At 33.8% G+C, this 17,923-nt stretch overlaps 2 protein-coding genes across 6 annotated transcripts; both read left to right on the forward strand.

Annotated features, from left to right (window-relative positions):
• Positions 1-2,010: 2,010 nt before the first annotated feature.
• LOC140836757 (auxin response factor 3-like) lies at positions 2,011-6,002 on the forward strand. Of its 5 annotated transcripts, none has more exons than XM_073202511.1 (11): positions 2,011-2,678; positions 2,747-2,803; positions 3,350-3,529; positions 3,649-3,733; positions 3,809-3,899; positions 3,975-4,136; positions 4,391-4,510; positions 4,579-4,657; positions 4,739-4,901; positions 5,002-5,557; positions 5,639-6,002. In XM_073202511.1, the coding sequence occupies exons 1-11, from the start codon at positions 2,379-2,381 to the stop codon at positions 5,760-5,762; spliced, it is 1,917 nt and encodes a 638-aa protein (XP_073058612.1). In that variant the 5' UTR covers positions 2,011-2,378; the 3' UTR covers positions 5,763-6,002. The 5 variants fall into 5 exon arrangements, with proteins under 5 accessions (XP_073058612.1, XP_073058608.1, XP_073058609.1 ...); XM_073202507.1 differs by having other exon boundaries at positions 2,012-2,262; positions 2,350-2,678; positions 5,002-6,002; XM_073202508.1 differs by having other exon boundaries at positions 2,012-2,249; positions 2,350-2,678; positions 5,002-6,002.
• Positions 6,003-14,556: 8,554 nt separating this feature from the next.
• Positions 14,557-15,358, forward strand: LOC140836022 (glutaredoxin-C9-like). The gene has a single exon (XM_073201436.1). The coding sequence runs from the start codon at positions 14,615-14,617 to the stop codon at positions 15,059-15,061; it is 447 nt and encodes a 148-aa protein (XP_073057537.1). The 5' UTR covers positions 14,557-14,614; the 3' UTR covers positions 15,062-15,358.
• Positions 15,359-17,923: the final 2,565 nt, after the last annotated feature.

Raw genomic sequence — 17,923 nt, forward strand, 5'->3', positions numbered from 1 at the left:
TTGTGGAACATTATATATATGTTTGATCAATATAATACTACGCAATGGATTTAATTATCTACGAACATTTTTTCAGATAAGCTTATTGCATAGGACTAGCTCATTGTTGTTTTATCTGGCTTGCATGTTTGTCGTATATTACGTTAGCCCGATGTTCTATCCGATGTATACTGAAAAATATCGATTTCGTGTTATATTGTTATTAAAAAAATAAGTAAGACATGAATTTGTTATTCACTTATTATTGATTACTTATACGATAAATGAAATAAATTCAACATAAAACATAACCCATGACACGAGACCCATATATGTCCAGGGGCAGAACACGTAAAAATATTTTATTAACTCGATTTTTTAAATTATAAAAAGTATAAACAATTAAAATAAATAATTTTACTTGTATTTTTAAGAAACGACAAAAGCAGATCGAAGTCTAAAAACCAATTTTATGGTACATGAAAATAGTTTTTTGAAGCACTTTCGAGAATAATTTTCTTCATTCTTTTTCTTTTTTTTAAATAGTTTGATTGAAAAACTTCTTTATTAGCAATCGTGAACAATGATTTAATTTTATAAAATTATCGGAAAATTATGATTATTTTGTCGTAAAACGGATATTTTCCTCTTAAAATAAAATTAATTTGTTAACTTGTGACAATTTAAGAAAGTTAGAACCAAGTTTTAAAATTAAGGGTTAATTGCATCCACCTCATTTGAGGGTTTTTCACTATTACATAAGGTCCAATTATTTTCTAAATTATGAGAACATCCCTTCAACTTTGTAAGGGTGTACCAATTAAAATATAAAAAAATTAGAATTTTTATTATATCTTCAAAAAATTCATAAAAAAATAAATGAAAAATTTTAAATTATGATTATCTTATTATTTGATTTTCTCTATATGTAAAAAAATAGTAAAAAATGAAAATATTCAAAATGATAACCTTGTGTTTTGAAACTTTAAGTAAGAAAGCTTTCACTTTTTTTTTTTTTTGTTATCTAACTTTTATTTTATAATGTTTAAATTAAACCAACAAAAAATAAATAATCATAAATTATATTTTTAATTAGTATCATTATTCTTTATTTTGTTAAAGAGTTGGATCATTAAATAAAGATATTTTAAAAAACACTAGTATTCATCAATTTCACCTGTTTATATCCAATATCTTTAAATTTTTTAATCTTGCTCTGTTTATTTATCCCAAAATCAAAATATATGTATAGTATAATCTTAAATTTCGAGCTAATAGATATCATACACATGATTTAATCATTTTACACAACTTTAGATATTCTCGATAATCTTAAATAATAAGATAAGAAAATATTGGATAACTTAGTACAACTTTCAATTAAAAAATAAATCTGAGTTTAGAAATTGTTCGTGTTTGACATCGTCAATTTGTGATTATTCTTACTAAAGTTTATTTGTGATGTCTAAGAAATTTATCTAGTCCAAATTAGATAAATGATATGAAAATAATAATTACTTTTTTTTTTTTTCTGTAACATTAATTGTTGCTTAAACTAGTAAGTATACACAACCAAAAGAGAGGTGTTTTTGCTTAAATTTGTATGAGATCATTTACTTTTCATATAGGGTTTTATGGTTTTTTTTTTTTGGTTATTTCATGACTAATATAAATTATAATTCATCACATCATTTGTGATGTTGAGACTCATGTCATAACTTGAAATTTTATTATTTTTAAATTCTTTCTTGTGTGTATTATTTAATCCATTAATAACTTGATATAATTAAAAATATACTAAAAGTTAAAAATATTTTTTAACATTTTTTAATTTTTAAACCTTGATATATATACCTCACATTTATTATTGTTACATCCATTCAAAGAATCGAACACCCTTCCGTCAACTCCCAAAGTCTCTCCCATAAACACATCTCACAGTGTGATACAGTAGAAATAAATACATACAGATGTATGTATGTATCTACATACAATATATATATATATATATATATATACATAATCTAATACTCTGTTTCCATTCACACACTCACTGCCAGCCCCACTCACACATCCTCCCACAAGAGCCTGTTTCCTCCACCCTGCAGTTGCAGCGCTGCTTTTTTCATCATCTACTTCTGCAACTTGCAGGTTGCCTTTATTCCAGGAGTAAACAATAATAATAATGCTTTTTATGTTCGATTTTTTCTTTGACAGAGAAGGGACTCCCGTCTTTTTAGTGAGGGAAAACTGATGCGTTAATTGCTTTGGTCAGTGAAAAAGGTCCCATCTTTTCTCTCAGCTTCGCTCTGTGTGGCGTTTAACGTACACACACATGATAATTTTCCCATTTCTTCCTATTTTTATAAGGTTTGTCGGTCAGAGTTAGTGTGATCAATATGACGTGCGGATCAATCGATTTGAACATTCTAAATACTGAAGATGGAACGGCGTCGCTGAGTGGTTCCCCTTCCTTGTCGGGGGTCTCCGAAAATCCCGGACTGGTGAAGACGTTGGCGCCAGCTGTGTGCATGGACCTGTGGCACGCCTGCGCCGGGCCATTGAGTTCGTTGCCTAAGAAGGGAAGCGCCGTCGTTTACTTTCCCCAGGGACATTTGGAACACCACCACGAACTCCCGGCGGTGACTTATGATCTTCCTTCTCACGTTTTTTGTCGCGTCATTGATGTCGAACTCCAGGTAAAGATTTGGTCTTTTTTCCTTATCTTTGCCTCTCCATACTGAAAGTTCTGATTTTTAATTGTTAGGCGGACGCAAATAACGACGAGGTTTATGCTCTAGTTTCTTTAGTTCCGGACCAACAGGTACGAGAAATGCTCGTCTGAGTATCGCATTGTTCGTTTAACCGCATAGTGTAAACGTGAGTCTTTGTGTTTATGATGAAAATCTAAAAATCGGCACATTTTAAGGCATTCCCTCGTTATCTGAATCTGTATATCTCTGTTTTCTTTTTCCTTCTGATTTATTTATGTAAAAAGGGTTGTGAGGTTGTCGTCTAGTGTATCTCGGGCATTTCAACTCCAAATTTTGAAATCTGAAGTCGGCCATCTTTTTCTTGATTTCGGATATGTATGGAGATCATGCGGTATTACTACATTTATACGAAGCTAGCAGAGAGTCGACGTAGTATTGGTGTTACACGAGAATGCTTTTAAATGCAGTAACTTTATCTACTTTGAGACTCAAATTCATGGCGTTCTTTTCATGGTAAAATGGCCTTTTTTCACACAGAAATAGAAAATATTCCCTTTTCCCTTTCAAAAAATACGAAGAGCTCGGATGTTGTCAATGCTGGGCCTTTCTTTAGTATTAATATGGTGATTTAAGCGCATTAAATTCATGTCCCATAGATTGAGCAAAAATGGAAAGATGGTATTATAGAAGCTGAGGTGGAAGATGAAGATGCCGAAGATGCTTTGAAGCCTCTGACACCTCACATGTTCTGTAAAAGTCTAACTGCTTCTGATACCAGCACTCATGGTGGCTTCTCTGTTCCTCGTCGAGCTGCTGAGGATTGTTTTCCTCCTCTGGTATCGAGATTGCCAATATCTCCTTTCATTTCGTAATTCTTAGCAATTTTGATTCTCATTAAATTCCGTACATGTCTTCGATTTGTCTGAAAGAGGAATCTTACTGTTTTTGTTTTTAGGACTATAAGCAGCAAAGACCTTCACAGGAGCTTGTGGCTAAGGATTTACATGGCGTGGAGTGGAAATTCCGGCATATCTACCGGGGTAATTCTTAAATATTTGTTCTATTACTGGTTTTTATGCAAGATCCATCTTGACTTGATTTTTCCTCCGGATCAGGTCAGCCTCGAAGACATTTGCTGACATCAGGTTGGAGTGCATTCGTCAATAATAAGAAGCTTGTCTCCGGAGATGCGGTGCTTTTCTTGAGGTTTGAATCACTTCAAATTGATGGTTTTTTTCATTAAAAAAAAAATTCTTGTTAACTTGGAATCATATACTGCAGAGGCAATGATGGAGAGCTGAGGCTTGGAGTACGTAGATCTGCTCAAATTAAAAGTGGTGGTATTCTTGCTCCTGATATCCAACAGTTCAATTCCAGCAGCATTTCTGAAGTAGTGAATGCCATATCAGTGCAGAGCAATTTTAGCATTTTTTACAATCCTAGGTACTTCAAATTACTGGTAGAAACTCTTAATCTGTTAATTCTAGAAGTATGAAGCCAAGGATCTGTTTAGTACCTGAATTGGCTTCGATGTATAATGCCTTTTGGTTTATCTTTGTCTTGTAACTGCAATGTTCCAATATTGCCTCCCCTGAAGCTACATTTACATGTGGGGTTGCAGTCAATGGAGTCTTTCCATAACTTTTTATGATCTATTTTTCCGATTGAGAAATCTGAATTTTGAGGTTGTTTTGCAGGGCCCGTTCATCTGATGTTATCGTGCCTTATCATAAGTTCTCCAAGAGTGTTGCACAATCGGTTTTGTCTGGAACTAGGTTCAAAATCCATCATGAAACGGAAGATTCTTCTAACAGAAGGTTCGTTATGCCAGATTTTTTCGCTGCTCCATAAAAATTGAGTATCCAGAGAATTGATTGTATTTTAGTCACGGCAGTGGGCTCGTTATTAGCGTCAGTGATGCGGATCCTTTGAGGTGGCCTGGTTCAAGATGGAAGTGCTTATTGGTATGTGGTTTTCTTCCATTCTCACTTTTTCTTGTTTTTTATTTTATTTTATTGAACATTGAATTTAAATGTCCTTCGCAGGTAAAATGGGACGATTCAGAGGGAAATAGCCATTCTCGGGTTTCCCCTTGGGAGATCGAACCATCCAGTTCGGTGTCAGGACCGAACAGCTATATGTTACCCGGCTCCAAGAGAAGTAGGATCAGCTTTCTTGAAACAGAAAGAGATTTTCCAATTCCCAGAGGTCTCTACTTACCTGTTGCTTTGCTTTTTACCTCATGTTTACATATTTATTCGTCAGCATTAAAATTTTCACATATTTTATTGAATTTTTGAATTTTCAGACTTTGTGGATCATGTAAGGTTCCAAAAGGTCTTGCAAGGTCAAGAAGTACAAAGATTTCGAATTCCATTCGATGTGCTGGAAACTCCTACTCGCCCTCCAACATCTGACACCCGGTGCTATCCGGGTCTTGTTTTTTCAAGAATTCATGCCGATTCGGAGAGTCCCTTGCTGAGCACTGCCGTGATAAATGATATCTTCCGGGGCCAAAAGGTATCGCAAAGTCAAGAAACCTTGTCGAATCTGCCGCATGGAAGAATCCCCGAAACCAACCAAGACCCGGGAAGCAGGTCTGCTACTTTACAAAACCAAGTTCAGACCCCAAATCGTGGAGTATATCCGTCCACTAATCACCTCTCGCCTACCCTTTTGCCAAGTTCATCTCCATCTTCTGTTCTGACATCGCAGCAATCAAATTCTATTCCACCTCGATTCATGCCGTTTTTGTTCGGCAATCAGAAGAAGCTCGAGACTAACGATTTTTCCTGTTTTCCCCAAAATGGTCCAAGAAATTCAGCATCTTCAAAGAGCACCGATCATCTGCTTAACGACACGAGGTTCTCACATTTTCCACTCCAATCCCCACCATTATTTGGAGACAATAAGAAATTCACTTCGGTGTGTACAAAAAGTTGCAGGCTCTTCGGATTTTCTCTGACCGAGGGAAATGTCGGCGCAAGCAGGGGAGGCAATCAAACTTCACCACCTTATGGCCATGAAACTAAACTTCTGTCTTCCGTTAATGGCCAAATTATAGATTAGCAGTTGTGCTAGGTAGGCCGCATTTCTGCTGTAAATTATTTGTTTCTCGGTGAAATCCAATGTAACATAAATTAGCTGAATCATTAGTGATTCGAAATATGGTTTCACAAGTAACAGCCCCATATATATCTGTTGGTGGCATGTATGATCCGAGCTCGACTCATACTCGGCTCGTAATTCGAGTATTCGAACTTCGCCCGAGTTTTGATCAAGTAACAATCTCAGATTTGACTTGTAAGCTAGGGGAACTAATAACACAAATTAAAGTGTTTGAACTTAACTCGAGTTTTGATAATTCTTGATTACCAAACTCTCGTTTGATTTATCTTGGTATCATGCAAGCTCCAGCCTCACCTTGAAATCTCCAAGTTCTTTGGAAAAGCTCTTAACGTGAAAATATATTTTGAATATTTTAGGTCCAAGTTTCAATCTTAACAAATACTGCCGGCTTCAATATTTGCTCGTTGCTCGGAAAAGCTATTTTTTATGATGTGGAATTAATTTTTGAAAATTTACTACATTATTATGATTTTATGATTAATTTAAGAAATTATATGCAAATATTGTAAGAGTATGTTTTTTGTGAGATGATCTCATAGATTTATTTTTCCGGGTCAACCTGATCTATTTTGTAAATGAAAAGTAATATTTTTATGTTATGTTTACTTGCTATGATAAGAATAATATTATACTAATAATCATATAAATCTCATATTTACTTTTATTTTATGACTCGTACTAACTCGTAAAACACATCCATACTTATCTAATTTAGTCTTTAAAACTTGATGATTTATCACAAATAAAATGAATGATTAATAATCATTTTTACTATAATTTTACTATGTTTTTTTCCAACTAAGAAATTATATCAGTATCATTTACTTCCAAGAAAATGTATGAAAAGCTAATTTATAAAACTTATAAAATATGAATAAAAATCCAATAATTTAATATATTATTTAATAAATTTCATTTGATTTTATCCTTATTCATGGAATATTTGTACTCAATTTATTAATTTTTTATTTTTAAAACAATAAATAAAATTTATACACAATAATCTTGATAAATTAAAATAACTTACATGTGAATTAATAATAATTACATTTTTCAATAAAAATCACAATCTCAATTTAGCAATAAAATTAAAAAGGATATTATTAATTATAGGCAGACAGCAAAATTGTAACTTCTCACTTAATTATCATAATTTCAATCATAAAATTAATCAATAAAAGTAAACATGTTATTGCATATACATAATTATTTCACATCCTATAAAATCATTTTAATAATCTCAGTACGATTTATCCATGTATAATCACATCTCACTAAATAAATGCAGTTTTAGCATTAAATGTAATACATTTTCATAAATAGAATGATTTGAAGATCCGTCTCATAAACGGTCTCATGCGAGTTTTGTAAAGTCATAAATTCTTCAAAAATTATGCTACTCGCAACCTACAGAGAAAAAAAAATACAAACTACTAAAATCTACGTTCGAATTTGCTGTTAATTAATTAGATTATAGTTTGTGAACTGATTAAGATTTTAATAAATAATTTCAGGATAAATTAAAGTTGACATGATGCTATATTATTGTGAGATTTTCGATTACCGACAAAACAAATTTGAGTTATAATCTGCAATATTTTAATTCAATAGAACAGTAAAGATGTTCAGCTAAGATATTGTTAAATAGTGAGTGAATCTTTTTAGATTTTTTTCTTAAATGTTCTGAAAAATCAAATAAATCAACAGACATCAATAAGACAAAAACTTGTGTGAGACGGTCTCACGGGTTGAATTTTGTGAGACAGATTTTTATTTAGATAATTCATGAAAAAGTATTATTTTTTATGCTAAAAGTATTACTTTTTATATTGAATATGAGCAGGTTGACCCGTCTCACAGATTGAGATCCGTGAGACGGTCTCACATGAGACCTATTCCATCAACAAAATATAAAATAATTTAAATTCCCACACCATTAAAATGGCTTTTACATCGATCAAAGGGTGCATAAATCAATTCTATTTCAGTTTTTTTTAATAAAATAAATTATATATAGGACAATTGCATCTATCTCTATGGAGGTTTATCATATTTACAAAAAATCAAAAGAGTTTAGTTTTTTTTTTTTTCGGTCAAGATGAAAAATATCGAAGGAGATCAATGTAATTAAATTTTGATTTAAAAAAATATTATATAATACTAAATGTTAAATTCCTTAAAAAACATGAAATTGCATAGTACAGACATGAAAATACATTATATCTTGTACCTAACTTCCCGATGACGACATGACAAAGGCGATACAGGTCCAAGTACAATAATTTTAGTCAGTCACACCCATAATTTAAAAGGGCGATAAAATAATTGATTTAAATTTCTAATTATTAAGCCACATTTAATTGATGACTTTCAATTATTAAATCACAGTCGAAACGTTTTACTCTCCGTGCCATGTAAATATTTTCCACATTTGTTGTTTATCTTATAAAATTGGTCGAAATTAATTTAAATTTTTTAGAGTAAATCTCTAGTGAGACGGATCAAATATGTTTATTTTTATAATAAAAAGTAATTGTTTTTGCATAAAAAGTAATATTTTTTTTATGAGAGACCCGAATAGAATATCGATTTCATAAAATTGACTCATGAGACCGTCTCACGAGAGTTTTTGTGAAAAGTATAATGTTATTTGTACATAAATGGACCTGATGGAGAATACATAAAACTAGACTCTTGATCGTATGTTATTTTTAGTAGGTCTACAATGATACAATATCACGAATTTATATATGTGAAACATGTTGATCCGATTTAATTCATAAATTGGGTGAAAATTTATACTTATGATATAAAAAATGATATTTTTCACGGGTCAGATCGGATATAATATATATCTCACAAAATTTAAATGTGAGACAATCTTATATGAATTTTTGTATATTAATTTTAGATTCAATTCATATATATTAAAAGAAATTTTTTTAATGATGTATTTTCATATTAGCCAAAAGTGGAATGACATAATTTGACATGTGAGAATGTCTCACAAGAGTTTTTGACATATTAATAATAAATAAGGGTTCTTTTTTCTTCTTCTTGTTTGTTTTTTAAAACCATATTCTTGAGATTGTACTTGGTTTGCATAAATTTATATGGGTAAATAAATTTAATTTAGAAAGGGATTTGACACATAAATTATAATTGGTTTTACTTGAAATCAGTTATAGACTATATTACCACCGCTAAACTAAAATGAATTAGTTCAAACAAACTAAGGTAGGACGATATACTTTACTATATTTGATGCTTCAAATTGTCTCATAGTTTGCTAAAAAAAATCACGTTTGCACAAATGTTAATGAATTTACGTGGAAGGATTTCTAATTCATAAATCCCATAAGATATTCATATGTAATTATTGAATGATGATTATTAGAAGAGAATGTCTCTTATGAGACGGTCTCACGGATATTTATCTGTGAGACGGATCAACCCTATCGATATTCATAATAAAAAGTAATAATTTTTCATGGATGACCCAAATAAGATATATATATCATAAAATACGACCGTGAGATCATCTCACACAAATTTTTGCCTTATTCCAAATAAATTTTGTTTCCAAATGAAATTATTTCATTTGAAACTAAAGATAGACGAATGAATATAATGTTTGTAAGAGATTATTTTAATTATTTTCAAATCTCTTACTATTATAATATTTAAAAATTATTATGTAAAAGATACACACATTAGTTCGATCTTACTTGTGGGGTGTGGGGACCCGAACTTAATTCAATTCTTAATCACTTTCTGAGAATAATTAATCAATTATAATAAACATGGTCTAATTTTTTTTAAAAAATACGAGAGTACGCAGCATATGCAATAAGTCTTATCTCATTTACAAGATCACTAATCAGATCTAAGTACAAGTCATGTACAACAAGAAATCATAATAACTATTGTTTCTTCACTACATCTCAGGTGATATAACAGATATACTCCTAAGTCCGGATCTCCACGCTAACTGTCTTCTCTCATCCTCTTCTTGATCTTGATCCAGCCCCACCTGTTGTCATGCACACTTACAAAACAAGACAACAGTCGGATAACTCCGGTGAGAATAAATCCCAGTATAAACAATGTACACATGCAATCATATAAAACATATACAAAAGCATATAATAAATATTCATAAAATGTATCAAATCAGAAACATAAATCAATATCAAGCAATGAATCACACTCAGACTCAGACTCGACTCAAACAACGCGTCGTCTCAGACTCGAATCAACTCTAACCTAGGGATCCCGATGTCTGGATATTAGTAATTATATCGAATCTCAGCCGGTAGGAATGACTCCACCCTAAACGGCATCGATATAATTCATACATCCAGTGTCTGGGCGAAACAGCCGCAGAATTGACGAATCAGTCAAGAATTAAACGAATCAGCCAGTAACTAGACGAATCAGCCAGTAATTAAGCGAATCAGCCGAAGTTTAGACGAATCAGTCGATAACTAGACGAATCAGTTAATAACCAGATGAATCAGCCGGTGACTAGGCGAATCAGCCAATGACTAAACGAATCAATAGTCAATACATGCAGTGGCTATAAATCAATAGACTACAAACATCAATCTCATCAATTACAAATATCAATGAAATAAACTAAGTATGTGATTTAGGGGAACTCGAGTCAAGCCTCACTCGAGTTGTGCAATCCCAACACAAAATTAATTTATACCTTTCTTTCTGACACTCTGACTCTGTTGAAGCCTCGAACTCAAAGCCTGTTAATACTCAATCTGACAATAACAATATCGAGGGTACGGTATCAATATACCACTCAATCAATACTGGATATAATCAGAATTCTATCAAATTCTGTTTCAACAGTATAACGTCATAATTTCAATATACCCAGTACTACCATATCGGTCAGATATTAATTCTAACATCTCATATTCGATGACAAGTCAATTCTGATATCAAATCTCAACCAACTCAACTCCAAAAATCATAACAATTCCATATGATATCTGTTTCTCAGTCCAGTTTCAGTTTCAATTATATGATGTCTACCATGCCAAGAACATCATATATGAATCATATCAGATTCTGACAATACCATAATTTCAAAACATATCAAAACGTAGCAAAACTTACGTCCAGTTGTAGCCTACGTCGATAGGAGCTCAATACCGAAGTCGGTTTCAAAATCGGACGGACGGATTTCTCACAAAAGGCGTAAGGATTTTCAACCCTTTTTCAGAAACCTTTTCTCGATTTTCTTTTCGTTTCCTTCCTTCTGAACAATGAAGGATTCGTTTATATATATATATATATATATATATATATATATATATATATATAATATATATATACATCCACGTACATGCAAGAGGACGAGTGGCTCATTCCGCCTATTACACGTCTCGCGCATATACGCGACATCATCGACGCATATGCGCGAGACCTACTGGTCTCGGTACTCGGCTTCTCGACAGCTCGCGCATATGCGCGACTTATTTCTGCGCATATGCGCGAGGTCCTCTGGACTTCGCTTTCAAGGGCTCGTGCATATGCGCGACTCACTTCGCGCATATGCGCGAGGTCCTCTGTCCACGTCGTGCACAGGGGCAGGATTTAGTGTAGGGCGAACGGGGGTCACGGCCCTCCCAAAAAATTTAAAAAAAAATTTTAGCGACGGTTGTGACGGAAACCGTCGCAAAAGTCGCGACGGTTTTATCAACAACCGTCGCTATATGGCGGCCACGGCCCCCCCAAAAAATTTAAAAAAAATTTTTTAGCGACGGTTTTACAAAAACCGTCGCAAAATCCGCGACAGTTTATTATAACCGTCGCAAAATAAACTAAGTGGCCCCCCCTTTGCCAAAATCCTAGATCCGCCCCTGGTCGCGCATATGCGCGCATCGGTGCCGGGCATATGCGCGAGGGCTACTGTTCCTTGCACATTTTCATGCATTATCTCGTCTTTTTCGGTCCGATCCTTTCCGTCAATAACCATATCAATTATCCCCAAATCATTTCAGATTAATAGGATAAAATTCTCGGGCCTTACATGGGGCAGTGCCCCACAGGATTTAGATGGTGCAGATTTAGTCACATTTGTGATTTAAAAAAAAAAATAGTAGACCTCATGTACTTTTTGTTAAATCTGGACCATTGATCTACACATGAGGACACTGTCCCACATGTAGGATGAAATATTCCCATTAGCTAAGTGTTACCATTAATGACTGATGACCGAATAGCGACTGCACAAGCCGTCAGTGATCGGACTTCGCCAATCGCAACTTCGAGTCTGCTCTTTATCCAAATTGGTGACGTGATTGGTGACGTTACAGCACGTCACCAACAGTATCCATGACGTCGTGATCAATGTCATGAATGATGTCTGTTTGGACATGGAAATTCTCTATTCCTACGTTAACCTAAATCAATTTATTTTATTTTTCAAAATCGAAGTGGAGAAAATTTAATGAATATTGCACAATTTGTAACCATGATATTGATGTGAAATTTTAATTAAAAAATATGGAAATCCAATTTTTCATTAAATTTCTCCGTAAAACCCTACTAGCAAGTTGTTCGTGGTGTATATTTTTCAAATTTTGAAATATGAAACTATGCCGAAAGTTCAAAATAATATTTTAAATTATTTATGTGTCTTTCTCACTCAATTTCATTGAGACTTTCCTGTAAAACATATCCAAAAATATTAAATTTTTTTTTTAAATAACGTACACTCGTTTAATTATATATACATAAAATAAAAAAAAAATTGAAAAAAATAAAGACAAAAACTTGTATGAGACGGTCTCAATGCCTATATTTTGTAAGACGAATATTTTTATTTGTATCATCCATGAAAAATATTACTTTTTATGCAAAAAAAAATATTATTTTTTATTGTGAATATTGCTAGAGTTGACATGTCTCACAAATAAAGATTTACCCAAGTGCCCATAAATTGGAACTAATCAGAATTCGAACTGATCAGTTATCGATATGCAAATTGAAAGCGCCAACTGATCGCCCTAACTGAACCAGTTCAACTGAAATATCGAAAGACCAGTTCAACTGATTGTCCAGCTGATACGTAGTTCAGCAGAAGACCTTCAGAAGCCCGACCAGTTGATGAAAAACTCAACTGATTAAGAGTCCGGCTGACCAGTTGAACCGAAGCAGCGAAATCAGTTCAGCTGACGAGCCAATTTATTTCATCGAACTATTTCAAATCAGTTCAACTGACCAGTTCAGAACATCAGTTATGAATCAATCAGTTTGCAGAATACGATAAGCTTATTCAATGGAATCCAGATGTGCGCACTGAGGAAAAGCTTTTGTCCAGTCAAAGGACAATAATAGACGTTGCAGCAATGCTTAAAGCAAAAACGTTCTAGAATGGATGTCGGAAAGTACAAGATAAATATCGAGGAACATATTCAAACTGCAATGTTCATATTTGACGAGTCTTGTTGTACGGTCTCATTGCCTCTATAAATACCAGACCAAGATTATCAATACACGAGTGTGGAAAATACACAAGTGTGTGAAGATAGAAGAGAAAAAGATCATGCCAACTGTTTAATAAAGAAGCAAAATTCTCAATGTGTGAGAACACTTTCGTGTTGTATTCATAGTTTAGTTATCACACAGGCACACACACAATCACTCATATATACAGAGAATTGAGCGTACTGATAAGCTGAGTGAGTCTTGCACAATGACTTTAAACTTGTGTATGTAGTATTTGACACATAGATGTTAAACAAGTGTTGGCCGGAAGGTGTTGCCTTTAGTCTAGGCTAGAAGTTCATTTAGGCAATAGGATAAGTCCTAAGCTGAGTGAGTTTGTACAAAGTGTTGTATAAATCAAATTTTTGTAGTAAATCTACTCGAGGTGATAGAAGAGGTGACGCAGGAGCAGTGGAAGTCTCCGAACATCCATAAACATATCTTGTGTTATTAATTGTTTAACTATTGTTTTAAAACTGATTTGATCAGTTCGAGTAGTTATCAGTTCAGTTCTCACCATAATTAAACTGATATATGCAATAACTATTCCCTCTTATAACAGTTAATCAGTTTACATAAATTAAAATCTTTAAAAACGAAGAATACTAATAAGGAATACATATGTGCGAGTGAGAACTAATTAGGTTCAATTTGAGAGATCCATTTTGTGAGTGTTTCAATGATGAGAAGATTAATAATTCATTTCTTATTGATACATTTTTGGACGTAAATACTTTAGATGAAAATAGAACCAAACAAACTCCATTGCAATGCACCTCCCGAAGATATTAATGCAATAAATGTTCCATATAATATAAATATAAATAATAAAGTGGAAGATATTAATGCAAAATATGTTCCATATAATAAATAACAATGTATGCATATCTCTCCGACTCCGGTCCACATACAATTAACGATATACTAAAATTTTTAATATCCATTTCCATGAATTAATGAATAAATTTATAATAATAATTAATTAATATTAATTAATGAATCAAAATTATCCGGAATAATAAAAAGATAGAATATCAATCATCTACGAAAAATATCGAAAACTAAAAATATCGAAAAAAAACTCAAAAATAAATAATAAATAATTGATATTTATATTAATGTTTTTATTGTATATAGATATAGATATATATTTCATATAAAGGAAGCAATTTTATAATAATATTATAAACAATTCCTTTGTAAACTCCTATATAAATTCACGCCACCACACAGCTATCCATCTCCCCTCTTTGCTCCCTCTCCCACAATAACATCAAGCCATGGAACAATCAATCTCGCACAGAATATTGTTTCCCACAGCCACCGCCGTGGCCAATGGCTCATCAACACCTCCGCCAGCGACGGCCGACCCATGCGGTGAGGCGATAAACACCGAAAGTATTAGAAAAGTGGTGGCCGAGAATGCGGTGGTGGTATTTGCTAGAAAGGGCTGCTGCATGTGCCACGTGATCAAGCTTTTGCTGCATGGACATGGAGTCAAACCCGCGATATTTGACGTTGACGAGCAGAATGAAGCTGCCGTTACCAACGAGCTGTTCAAGCTCATCGCCATCGGCGAAGTGGGATCTGGAAAAGCCGCCGATCCGCAGTTGCCGGCGGCTTTTGTCGGAGGGAAATTGATCGGTGGGCTAGAGAAAGTAATGGGCGCCCATATTTCTGGAGAATTGGTGCCTAAACTAAAGGAAGCCAGAGCTCTATGGCTTTGACTCGGTCCTTTTTTTCGGCCGTCTGATAATAATAATAAAAAAAAGTGTGAAAAAACTCAAAATCATACTTTGGTTTTGTAATCTCGCAATTTAAACAAGTCTCGATAAAATTGAAGGGATGAGAATTCTGAAGCTGGGTTGGTGAAATTATATCATAACATCCGCATCTCTTTCGATTTTGCTTCTGTATTTGCAACTGAACGTACAGCAATAGTGGGCCTCGTATGAGATTATTCATAGTTTTGCATTATTGCTTTATGTTTTGGATTATTGATTCATTTTATCGAGTTTGCTATATTCATGCATGGTAAACCTCAATCCGCGCTTATGAAGCGCGGACGCTGCTCACGTGGCGCAGCGTCCGTGCTTAGTAAGCGCGGACGCTGCAAACGTGGAGCAGCGTCCGTGCTTACGAAACACGGATAGTGCTTGCGACGGATTTTAGCGACGGAATATATATAGATCCGTCGCTAAATATGAATCGGGGACGGTTTATGTTGCGACGGTTTTCAAACCGTCGCTAACTGTAGCGACGGATAAAACCGTCGCTAATGTACTCCGCGTAGTGAAGATATTGAAAATCCGTAATTTTCGGTATCCCGATTTTTCGGTAAGTTCGGTATTTTTTTCGACACGATATTTCGGTATTTCGGTATTTCGGTATTTCTTCCCACCCCTAACTTCTACTATTCAACCTGGTTTTTTCAGTGAGTCAGAGATGACTGACTTTGGTTTGTTTAGGCAGCATGATTTTCGACAAAGACGAAGTGTGAAAATCCTGCTGTTAATAATATTATTAGCGTGTAACGTATGAAATTTCGAACTCTAATTAAACTTAGCGACGGTCTTATCCGTAGCTACAAATAGCGACGGTTTTAAAACCGTCGCAATGTAAACCGTCTCCGATTCATATTTAGCGACGGTGTTTTAGAACCGTCGCCGATTCATATTTAGCGACGGATCTATATATATTCCGTCGCTAAATTCCTTCGCAAGCACCATCCGTGCTTCGTAAGCACGGACGCTGCTCCACGTTTGCAGCGTCCGCGCTTACGAAGCACGGACGCTGCGCCACGTGAGCAGCGTCCGCGCTTCATAAGCGCGGATTGAGGTAGTTTTGCAAACGTTTTTTTTTTAAAGTATTTTTTAAATTAATTTTAAAAATTAAATTATTTTTAATAAAAATTCAACTCTCTCAGAACTTTTGCTTTCATTATATTAATTAAAATGTTTATCTGACTTTCAATATTTTTGATTTTTATACGTCAATTATTTTAAGCCTTGTACATTTTGAGGTCATGGTGAAACTGGTAGTCAATACATTGGAAACTCGTTTTCTCTCAAAACTCATAATCAGTACAGTGCTGTTCCACTCGGACTCGTGCTCCCAAGTTGGAGACTTTTACACGTATTTCTAACACTTAATATGCATACTCTGCTTATGAAAATCATGCTTTTAAAATGTGCAACAACATCAAGCTTCTTGATTAACAATATATCCACTTACAAATATCTTAATAGAATTAAAGAGAAACAAAAAGTTAGAAAAAAGGAGAAGAAATTATATGTCATTTCGTGTTTGGGAAATTTGTAAAAATCTTCTTTGTATGGTTTGTAATTTTGGTTTCTTGTCCTGTAATTAATCAAATATGTACATATATAATTTTACTTTTAGTCATTTTTTTCATCATAATAAAAATGTGACTTTGAATATTGTTGATGTAGTTGTCTGACTGGCTGACATTATGTCAACATTCCAAATTAATCAAATATGTATATATATAATTTTACTTTTAGTCATTTTTTCATCGTAATACGAATACGACTTTGAATATTGTTGATGTGATTGTCTGGCTGTCAGCAAAACATGACAAGTTTTTTTTTTTTTTTTTTAGAAAGAGAACAACTTATTGTACTAATACCACATTTTGACTACTTACAGATAAGCATGGCAAAGGAACGATGAGCCAGGGTAATTCCAAAACCCGCTCTGTTAGTTGTATCACATCGGTTAGATAAAATGTCTCGGAGTTCCATATATGGATTTGGACAATCCTCCTCCATTGAGCTAACTTTTGAGGTTGAGTTAAGTCCAATTAAGTTCCAATTCTAACATGGTATCAGAGCTCAGCTTTCACCGTTATGTGTTGGACCGTCCATAATTGAGCCACCTCTTCTGCCCATAGTTGGGTCATTTGTAAACTTCACGCTCCAAAAGTTTATTCCTAGACGTGAGAGAGATGTGTATCGGTTAGATAAAATACCTCAGAGTTGCATATATGAACTTAGACAATTCTCCTCTTTGAGCTAGCTTTTGGGGTTGAGTTAGGTCCAAGTTCCAATAATCTTAACACGCCTCACCAAGAAAAAATTGAACCCGCAAACCTGTTACACATTAAAAAAAATCCAAGAATCAATATATTCATCGACGGAAATATTGTGAATTAAAGTTAATTATCAGGACATTCATTATTTTAAACTCCACTAGAACTGGTTCTGTCAAGACCTGCTTGTAAACCTGTTTGATCAGGTTTCGACCTAGTTCGTTTAATGCGTGGTTCGCCCTAATTACATAACTAAATATCAAAACAACTCAAATTCCAAGTCCTTTTTTCCCCCAATTATTTGTCTTTTTATGTTCCTCTTTATTACGTAGTTTTTTTCTGGATATAATAGGGGGTATGAGATTTTTTCCTAACCAAACCCATACATGTGTAAGCGAGAGGTGATTTTGTGAAGGCCAAATAAAAAATAACCAAGAAAAACAAACAAAATAGCATCACAACACCACATTTCATGCATATATACTTAAAATTCCTTATCGACATATTTGATTAGTACCACGTGAAAATTTTCAACCCT

Source organism: Primulina eburnea, chromosome 7 (assembly GCF_022965805.1).
Source record: "Primulina eburnea isolate SZY01 chromosome 7, ASM2296580v1, whole genome shotgun sequence".
Taxonomy (NCBI): Eukaryota; Viridiplantae; Streptophyta; class Magnoliopsida; order Lamiales; family Gesneriaceae; genus Primulina; species Primulina eburnea.

Coding starts and splice junctions, on each gene's coding strand:
- LOC140836757 (XM_073202507.1), top strand. CDS start 2,379: ATGACGTGCGGATCAATCGATTTGAACATTCTAAATACTGAAGATGGA. Junction 4,511..4,578: donor GAAGATTCTTCTAACAGAAG/GTTCGTTATGCC, acceptor ATTGTATTTTAG/TCACGGCAGTGGGCTCGTTA. Junction 4,658..4,738: donor CAAGATGGAAGTGCTTATTG/GTATGTGGTTTT, acceptor TGTCCTTCGCAG/GTAAAATGGGACGATTCAGA.
- LOC140836022 (XM_073201436.1), top strand. CDS start 14,615: ATGGAACAATCAATCTCGCACAGAATATTGTTTCCCACAGCCACCGCC.